The sequence below is a fragment of the Corvus brachyrhynchos genome, unplaced genomic scaffold (assembly GCF_000691975.1).
Source record: "Corvus brachyrhynchos isolate BGI_N302 unplaced genomic scaffold, ASM69197v1 scaffold18, whole genome shotgun sequence".
NCBI lineage: Eukaryota > Metazoa > Chordata > Aves > Passeriformes > Corvidae > Corvus > Corvus brachyrhynchos.
This window is the reverse complement of record NW_008246064.1, coordinates 3,379,262-3,389,311: the sequence shown is the minus strand read 5'-3', so window position 1 is coordinate 3,389,311 and position 10,050 is coordinate 3,379,262. Positions and strand designations below refer to the sequence as shown.

The following is a 10,050-nucleotide window of genomic DNA, read 5'->3' as shown; positions in this document are numbered from 1 at the left end:
CCTGCGGAGCGGGGTCCCACAGGTGCTGGACACCCCCACTGGGAAAGGGGCCCCCCCCTCCTCGCCTGCCCTCCTCGCACGTCCGGGTGCTGGACCCCTGCTTGACCCCCAGACACCGCCCCGGAGCTGCTCTGTTCTGGAAGAGTTTAAATCCCAACGTTTTATGATGGTTTTAATGCTGGGGGTGCGTGGCCCAGGTGTGGCAGCGCCAGTGGCATCCCCCAAAGGAGTCGGGCCTTGTGTCGAGGGGTCCCCAGCTCCCCTCGCAGCCTGGGGACCGTCACAGTCCGCTGTCACCTGCCCTGTCACACGGAGCAGCCGCTTTTCAAGCGGTGTGTCCCTCATCTGCACAGCTTGGCACGGACCTGCCACCCTTCTGGAACCTGCTTCTCCCTGGGTGGCATCCACAGAGTCCTGGGCAAGAACATGGTGCCAGGATGACCCCAAAGGGTGCTCGTTCCTTGCCATCCTAACAAACGGGTCTCATGCTGGTGGTGCTTCCCACCAGCTGAGGCATCACCCCAGTTTCTTTCACAAAATAAATGGAGGGGCTCCATTTGCTGGGTCTTGTCACATAAATCTGTAATTGTGTGATTTTGAAGGCCCTGCAGAGCATGTTCCTGTAAAACCGAGGTAGGTGAGAAAGCAGCATGTGTGTTACAGTGCTTGAAGGAAACCTGGGATAAGAACACGCAGGTAATTCTGCTGTGGTAGGAAAACAACGACCACCGTGAGCTGAGAAGTGGAGTAAAGCTGCTTTAGCACCATATGCCAGCCCTCTGAAGTGGTCTGAGACTGAACTGGTCACAGGGCACTTACTGGTGTTCACTGGTGGTGCTGATCCCCTGTGCTTTTAGGACACGACACCTGATGAGCTGCTGGCTGCTGTGATGACAGCTGTCCTCCAGGATGTTAACCTCCGTCCTGAGGTACTGGGAGACATCTGTGTGGGTGAGTGACAGCCTCTGCCCAGTGAAACTCCTGGTGTGGACAGCTGTGTGGGACAGGCTCCTCATGTCCTGTGGGATACTCACAAGTCTGGTGGGGCTGGAAGGGGTTAGCATGTAGCATTCGGTTTTCACGCCTGTCCTGTTGGTGGTGGGGCTCTGATCTGGTGCTGGGCAGTACCAAGCTGTGGTGATGGGAACATCCCTTCAGTGCCTGTGAGGGGAATGCAGCCAGTTGACTGGAATTGTGTCTTTGCTCTCAGGGAATGTGCTGCAGCCTGGAGCTGGCGCCTTGATTGCAAGAGTTGCACAGTTTCTAAGGTAAGCTCTCAACCAGACTGAGGTTCTTATTCTTCTCCTTGGGCCATGGAGCAGAACAGGGTCAGAGGTTGCAGTGAGGCTCATGCACTCCCAGGAGTTACAGCAAATCACCTTTTGCCTAGAAACTGGACTTTGATCGAGCACTTGGAGAATGCTGAGGGCAGAGGGACGGGGAGGAAGGTGAAGCTGTTTAATTTGTTTGTGCTGCTTGTGTTGGGCCTCTGAAAGGGATGTGATGTTTTGTGGGCTCCCATTTGCATCTGCTGCCTCTCTGCACTGCGAGGCTGCACTTCTCTCTGCTGTGTCTGGTCCCAGAACCATGGATGGGCTCAGATCTTTCTGGCATTGCCCAGTGTTGGTCAGTGGCTTGTACTGAGCTGGATCCCAGATTCCAAATATTTCAGCCAGTTTCTATTGCTATTGTTCCTTCTGTCAGTCACTGCACAACTACCGCTTTAGAGAGGTGCAGGCACAGCCTGCCATAATTAGGAATATTACAGAGCTTTTCAGGGTTTGTGGCCTGGGTCAGAGCTCAGGATCTCCCAGGGAAGGCGCTCCTTACAGAGGACGTTCTGAAGACAGACCCATAGGGAAACAGGACTTGGAGCCACTTGCAAATGAAGTGTGGAAATTACCTCTGAACTTTGCTTTCCCTTGGTGCAGGACCAAATAGATCAAGAAATGGATAAAGTGATCTGCCTGGAACTTGAGGGTTAAAGTCTAATCAAGTGGATTAATGCATTCTTTAGAGCTTTGGGTTGTTGGTGTGTTTCATCACTGAGTCTTTGCCAACACTGTCTTGTTTTCCAGTGGTATTCCAGAGACAGTGCCATGCTCCAGTGTGAACCGGCAGTGCTCCTCGGGGCTACAGGCCATTATCAACATAGCTGGTAGGTGTTGTGGGCACTGGCATCAGAGTCAATGCCTGCCCCAACCCAAGGGCTCATTCCTTTTGTCCTCTAGTCTCTCTGAGCAGTAAAACAATGATAATGTCTTGTGCTGGTGGGAATTTTCAGTGTGATGTTAGCTAAATACTTTTCTATCCTCGAGTGGCTGAGCTAATCCCTAGAGAAGTAACTTGGTTTTTTGGGGACAAGTTCTACCATCACCTCCATATCAGGCAGCTTCCAGAATGGTCCTTCCAGTTTCCTCTGGCCCTATGTTAGTCCTCAGCCCCATCAGCTCCTTGACCTGGCTCTCACTCTGGCAGGCAGGAGGGTGAGGAAATGCCCATTTGGCTGTACTGGCTGCTCAGGTGTTTGGAAACTGCAGCTGGGCTGGAAATGCTTTTGCTCCTGATGACAGTAAGAATGTTTATGCACTGCTGTTACAGGTGGCATCCGAAGTGGATCATATGACATTGGCTTGGCCTGTGGGTAAGGAAGTATTTTCATAGTGCTTGCTTAGGCTTCCTGAAGGTAACACTCTGTCCCTCTGCAATAGCTTGCCATAATTAGCTTTTTAGCTAATCTCCAACTAACTAGTCTCTTGAAAGACCAGCAGCTCTCTTGAATGAAGAAATTAATGTCCTACCTGTGCTAATGAGTGTTCTGCAGACTTACAGGATGTGTTCTGTGCCGTCAGACGAGCTGTTCTGTGCTTCAGTCCTAACATCACTAGCAGTGTTTATTTTTTGGAGGATTATGTAAATGCTAGGTTAGTTTTTGGGGGAATACTAGTGACCACATACACAGTGACTTCAGAAGAATAAGTGAAAAAAAAGCTATTCAGTAATCCTGAGGCTAAAATACTGGGTTTCTCTTTTTTTATACCTTGATGGTGCTAATCTTTCATTACTTATTACTGCACACAGTTATCCTTTAGTCCTTAGTCAAAGGTTTGTATTTACAGCTTCTCAGCACCTGCACACACACATTGAGCAAGATAAGGTGTTGAGAATGCTCTTCCCTTCCCAAACTGCTGCAAAATAAAGAGCTCAGCGGGACAGGTGTGTTCCTCTGCTGTAGGCAGAGCACCTGGTGTGATCAACACTTGTGTAATGCTTTTGACACCTTCACTTTAACACACTCCTTTCAAGAAGCTGCTTGGCAGCGTCCACCAAGACGTGCTTAAAGGGACTGACAGCCTTTGCGCCCCTGGGTGTGCCAGACACTGGGTTTTGTTGTGGGAAGCTCTCTGGCCTCTGCCCTGCACCGTCCTCCATGAAGACATACAATCCATAAGTTACAAATAGCTTTTGGGAGCTGGGTTTATCCTAGGTCTTACTCTTCCACAGAGTGGAGAAACAGTGGATGACAACATAAAAGATGCTTGCTGGGGTTTCTCTTACTTAAAACCCGGTCCTGTGCCTTCCTTCAGGAGCAGATGCAGCTGAAGTCAGTGATGGAGTGTCCCATCTTAGAGCTAGTTTAAATTGCTGATAGAACTTACTACAAGCTGCCTTACTTTCTGCTTGCCTTTTCCAGGATGGTTTCTTTGTTATTTATTCTTCATGAGGGTATTTGTGTAGTGCAGAGTAGAATTCAAAACCTCTTCCCATTGTAGGCTTCATAATCTAGACTGACCTTACAAAAGCTCACGAGTCTTAAGTGATGGCTTTGTATTTCTGCAGTAAATTTGAGTATCTTTAATGTGTTAATTCATTTGTGGGTCAAAGATTGCACCCTGTGTTGCGAAACACAAATGGTGCAACTCACTGAAATGTCTTTGCCGTGGTTTGCTTAATACTTCTCTTTTTCTGCTGCCAACCTGTTCTTAAGATCTGAGCGGTATTTTTATGTCTGTTGACAATCTCACTGAAAACTCCAGCCCTTGAACCTTGGGTTTCTCATTATGTTTGAGGACAAATGTGCCAGAATCATAGCAATTCCTTCCTAGCTGGGGAAACACAAGAAATTAACTGCTGACATTGGTATCCTGTTCTAGTGAAGCAAGAACCAATTGAATCTCACAATCTGTTTTCATTTCATGATAATTCTTAAATTGATGATTAAAGAGCTTCTGCCTCAGCCAGTTCCTAATTAGCAGCTGTGTTTCTGTGGGATAATAGGAAGGCATGTTGTCAGGATACTGAGTTTTGATCAGGCTTAATGGAGCAATTCAAATTTTTCTTGTGTTTAGTGTGGAAACAATGTCCCTCAGAAGTGCAAATAACCCTGGTGATATCAGTTCCAGCATGATGGATAACCCCAAAGCTCGAGATTGCCTTATTCCTATGGGGTAAGTGTTTCCCCTTCCCACAGTTTAAGGGTTTTATAGATGCTCTGTCTCCTCAGTGACCATAGTTACAAATCAACCTGAATGTGGTGAGCTTGGAGCCATGTGTGCTGGCATCCTTGGTTGTGGTGGAAGATGAATGATGTGAAATGGGCAGAGATCACCAACTCTGATCAAAGGTTTTCTTGTCTTAAGCTCAATGGCTTGTTGAGCAAGGAGAATGGATTTGAGCCTCATTCTGGTTCTGGATTTGATTCTGGATTAGCTTCTGCCAGCAGTTCTAAGTTGAGAATGCAGCAGTTGGCTTTGAGACTAAAGCCATTGCTTGTACCTCATGTGGTCTTAGTAGAAGCAAACTGCAGCTCCATTAGATGTGTCCTTGGATTAATTCTGTGATGCTTTTTTCCCCAGAATAACCTCAGAAAATGTCGCAGAGAAGTTTGGAGTTTCCCGGAAGAAGCAAGATGCCTTTGCCTTGGCTTCCCAACAAAAGTAAATGCTTGTTTTGTTAGTCTTTTTGGATTTTTTTATTCTTTTAGTTGAGAAATGTACAGCTGCAAAACACACTGCTACTTCCTAGTGAAGTGCAGCCTTTGTGTTGCCTTCCAATCCTTAATAGTGAGCAAAGAGGCTTGAGGGTGTCAGACTGAAATTCAGTGCCTGCGCAGGGTTGTGTGTGAGGAGGGGGCGGGAGTCCAGAGCTGTACTGGGATTGTGTGACTGACATCACACAAATATCACTGGGCACACAGACCCTGAACAGTGAGTGCTTGTCTCAGCATCCAAAGGTCTCTGCCCATGGCAAGGGGGGTGGAACTGGATGATCTTTAAGGTGCCTTCCAGCCCAAACCATTCTGTGTTTCTATGATACAGCCTCAGGGAGGTTTCTGGAATGAGTGCATGGTGAGGTATTTTCGTAGTGACTTTGGCTCAGGATCACTGGAACCTGAACGTGGGAGCGGCAGCAGAAGGAGCCTTTCCCATGAGGGAATAGTTGAGTGTGGCTGCTGAGCTTGTGAGAAGAGTGGCTTGTCCTTGCTGCAGGTGTTTGGCTCTGAGTGAGCCCAGTCCTACCTCTGATAACCTTCCTCTTGGGTTAAATCACTGCCAAAGTCAACTGACCCCGGAATCCGTGGGGCTGTATTGGCAGAGCAGTGGCAGGTGATAGGGTAAAGTTTCTGCCATCAAAGAGTTAAAATTGCTTTCAGAGCTCTGTTTAAGCATCAGCCCGGTCCAGTTATTTATCTAACACAGGAAGCCACTGCACAGGGTAGTTAACCTTTAAATTCCGGCCCTGCTGCTCAGGGAACTTGGCATGCCAGCCTTTCTCACTGCCATGGAACTGATAACCAAAAGGGTATGTGAATGTGATCCTCACGCTCACATGAGGCAAGTGACTTTCTGGCCTTGGTCTCAGGATGTCTGTGGTGTTACTGACCTGTCCTTCAGCACTTTGCTCTAATTCTCGCTTACCTGGGAGCATTGAATTATTTTCATTTTACTGGTAAAATTGCAAAGTGATGAAGGGGTAAAACAAGCTTTTAGTCTCCAATTTGTATTCTCTATGAAGGATTTACCTCTGGAAGGTAAATCTTCTAAATCAACTCCACTTGGAAGGCTTTTAAAATATCTTGTTGATAGGAAAGATTAAATCTGTGTGGCTTGAGCTAATTCTGTTTTAATTGTATTCTGCCAGGTCATGGCAGTTGTTCACTATTGCTAGTTCAGGGTTCATTTATTTTCTTACAGTTGTGATGTGACTGTACCCCTGGACAAATAAAACTTCATGTTGGGGGCTGGTGGTGGTCAGTCAGGCACAGAGGTGTTGATGGGAACAGAAAGGGGATCTTGCTCAGAAACGAGTGATCCTGTGACCCACATTTGGAGACAATGCCCATTATGTTGATGTAGAGGTAAAGTTTGTCTTCCCATGAATGGAAATAAGAATTTGCTTGTTGTCTTGACCACCACTCAGTGATGATATACCAAATTCCACCTTAGTTCATTCTCTGTCTAACTGGTGTCCTTCTACAGTTCACCTCCAAAATATTTTAACCTTTCCTACTCGTTTTTTACCAGAGCAGCAAAAGCTCAGCAGATGGGACTCTTTAAAACTGAGATTGTTCCAGTGAAGACCACTGTTTCAGATAATGATGGCAACAAGAAAACAATCACTGTGCACCAAGATGAAGGGATTAGGCCCTCCACAACGCTGGAAGGCTTGGCAAAGCTGAAACCTGCCTTCAAAGAGGATGGAAGCACTACAGCAGGTGAGCTCAGCTGTTACATTTGTGTTGTTCCTCTGGTTTACCTGCCTTCACTAGAACAAAAAGGATGTTAACAGGTCTCTTCCAACAGGGAATGCCAGCCAGGTCAGCGATGGAGCAGCTGCTGTTCTCCTGGCAAAACGCTCCAAGGCAGCACAGCTGGGGCTGCCGGTGCTGGGGGTGCTGAGGTCCTTTGCTGTGGTGGGGGTGCCACCCGACGTGATGGGCATAGGGCCAGCTTATGCCATCCCTGTTGCTGTGGAAAAGGCAGGTGAGAGCCACCTCTCATTCGGGCAGTGCTTGACACAAGCAAATCAGACTCCCTGCATGGAGATTTAAGGTTATATTATTCAAGCATGTGCAGCTGTTGGAACAGTGAACTTAAATCCAAAACCTTAAAAGAGGTCCTGCCTCAGGTTGTTGCAATGCTCTTCCCTTGTACTGGTGTGTAAATTGTCATTCACTCACCTTTGAGAAGCTCAGGAGTAAATCCCTGCACAGGCTCAACAAGAGTTGACATGTGGTAAGTGATTGTGTGTTCACTTAGTGCTGTTTTCTCTTCTTTATTATGACCGATGTGTTGGGGGTGGTTTTATGTTTGGTTTTTAATGTTTTTTCTCTCTACAATTTTGTCATCTTACGTAGGGTTTTTTCCACACTCATTGGGTTAAACAGCTTTTATAGCTGATGAGCTGATTTAGCCTGGCCTGGCTACAGTCACATGCCCACCTGCAGCTTTATCTTTCACTCTCCAAACACCCTTCAATCCTTAATCCCTCTGCAGAGAAATCACACTTAATCTGAGGAAATTTAGCAGTCAGTGACACAATGCCATGAACTGTGATGTTTTGCAGTCTTTAGACACTGCTGTACATAAACTTGTTCAAGTGTAGATATCCCACATGGAGCTGAGGTTCTTCTTTTTCAGATGGAGTAGAACTGGAATTCATAGAGGGAGGCTGTCAGGCAATTACTATCTGATACAGTCATGAGGCAAAAATACCTCCTTTTAATTCCTTACTTTTCTGGCCCATAGGTCTGACTCTGAATGACATTGATATATATGAAATTAATGAAGCCTTTGCAAGCCAGGTGAGTGAGCATCATGTTTGTGTTGCTGCATTGCTTGGCAACTGAGTGTATTTCAGCTTGGTCTCCAGGTTAAGATTTTTAACTTGTTCCACATATTACATCTTCAGCCAAATGTTAATAACATGTGCAGACTATTTTCCTTTTCCCTCAACTAAAAATGAGCAGGGCATTGCTTATACAGCTTAATATTAGGAAAAAAAAAGTCCACTAAATAAGAATGTAGGTTTTGCTATTGTACCCTCATACCAACTTGCAACATTTCACCAGGGCTGTGATTTATTGTCAGGTTGTCTGTCTGAATGTGTGTGGGCTCAGTTTGAGATGAAGTGGACAGTTTTAGCTCACTTCTCTGTGCCTTGGATCAGTTCCACTCCTTTCCACCGAGAAGGATGGTCTAGCTGGAGTAAGGCCTCTGAACTAGAGGAGGAGAGCTGAGAACTACAAAGGACAAGAGCATCTCCATGAAACCATTCCTGTCTTTCCAGGCTGTGTACTGTGTGGAAAAGCTGGGCATTCCCATGGAGAAGGTGAACCCCCTGGGAGGAGCCATAGCACTGGGACACCCCCTGGGCTGCACTGGTGCTCGCCAGGTCGTCACTTTGCTCAATGAGCTGAAGCGTAGAGGGAGGAGGTGAGTGCTGAGCATCAGCGTTGGCCTCACACCTGCTGGGTGTGCAGCTACCACGGGCTCAGGGGTAACCACTTTGGCTTAAGCTTTCTCCATCCCTTGGATTGGGTAACCATCCATTTGGGTGAAGCTTTCTCTATCCCTTGAATGCCTTTGAAGCTGAATTCCCTGGGTCTCTCCTAGTGACACAGGAGAGTCCTGGACAGCTCAAATTTATTGTATTCTTTATTTTTATTCTTTTTACCTGGATGATGTAAGCCTGAGCTGTCTTTTCCACATGCTCTCTATTTCAGAGCGTACGGAGTCGTGTCCATGTGCATTGGAACTGGCATGGGCGCCGCGGCTGTGTTCGAGTACCCGGGGAAGTGAGCTCCAGTGCTGACAGAACAACACCACAGCTCACTCTCTGCTTTGCCTGGTCATAGCAAGTGATTTGCACTGAAATCAAGTGGGTTCTGGGATTTGTTACTAGATCTACAAATTTTAGGCAGAAATTGTGAAGTAGAATTAATGGTACAGCTCTGCTAAGAAGGTGAGGAAATGCAAAACTGGCACTTGGCTTCCTGACTTAAGAAATTAGCTCATCTGAAATTCAGTTACAGGCCCTGGTATGGTGATTATGAATGAAGATTTTTAATTTAATTGATCTCTTTATTCTGTGAATATTACCAGAGAGAAGTAGTTCATGGGACAGTGTTTTTGTACAATAAATTGGCAAAAAGGGTTACTCAAAATGAAAACATCAGTCCACATGAAAAGTCTTTTCCAGCATTTTCTTAAAAGGTTTCACCATTTTGCAAGAAGTTTAAGAGAGTTTGTTTTGAAGCAAAGACTTGACATCCTTGCCTTCACAACTGTATGTCCTAGCCCAGTCAGAAGTTGTCTGTGTCTTAAATTGTCCCTACACTGGAGGAATGGGCTGGAGCTCGCTGCTGGTGGAGCTGCTCTGAAGCCTCCAGTGGGGGAAAGTGGAAGGACTGGAATGTAATTTCCACAGGAAATGCCTGAACAGAAAGGTTCTGTTGGATTGCTAGATGCCAGGAATTTGGATGTGGCCATTCCTTCTTTTACAATACATGTCTGATTATCAGTTTGTGTGACTCCAAGGACAATCTTGTGCTTAGTCATATTTACTTAAATAACATAAAGCAAATTGCAGCATTACATTTACTGCAAGCATTACATGAACATCAGTGACAGCTCAGTCCTTCAGTACTAATACAAACATGTTCTATCTTGTGTCTTTTTGTCATCCCTTATTTCTTCTCTTGTCTGAACAGGAAGATCACTGAAACTCAGCTTGAAAAAGAAATGTACTCATTGCTGGTTTAAATTTGTAACAAACTGAAGTTCTTTGTCCTGACTGTTGTTTTTGCACTTAATACAATTGGGTTCTTGCAATACATTTGTTTCCTTTTTATGATGATTGTTAGTTTGAAGGTTGTGATGAGTTGGAGCTCTTCAGTATTTTCACAATCCTATGCTGTAGCCTGTCTCACCCAGCAATCACACAGGCCCTATGTTAGAGCCAAAAAATGGAATTATTTAGAGGGGGTAAAGAGGCATTAACAAAAGCCTTTTTGTTTAATGGGAGTGGAAGACTTAACAGACTCAGAAG

The 10,050-nt window shown here is 45.9% G+C and overlaps 1 protein-coding gene across 1 annotated transcript; it reads left to right on the top strand.

The window, feature by feature from the left end:
- Positions 1–35: 35 nt before the first annotated feature.
- ACAA1 (acetyl-CoA acyltransferase 1) lies at positions 36–9,835 on the top strand. Its single transcript, XM_017746736.1, has 11 exons — positions 36–951; positions 1,211–1,268; positions 2,079–2,158; positions 2,602–2,644; positions 4,350–4,448; positions 4,857–4,937; positions 6,525–6,715; positions 6,804–6,983; positions 7,749–7,804; positions 8,290–8,435; positions 8,726–9,835. The coding sequence occupies exons 1-11, from the start codon at positions 891–893 to the stop codon at positions 8,799–8,801; spliced, it is 1,071 nt and encodes a 356-aa protein (XP_017602225.1). The 5' UTR covers positions 36–890; the 3' UTR covers positions 8,802–9,835.
- Positions 9,836–10,050: the final 215 nt, after the last annotated feature.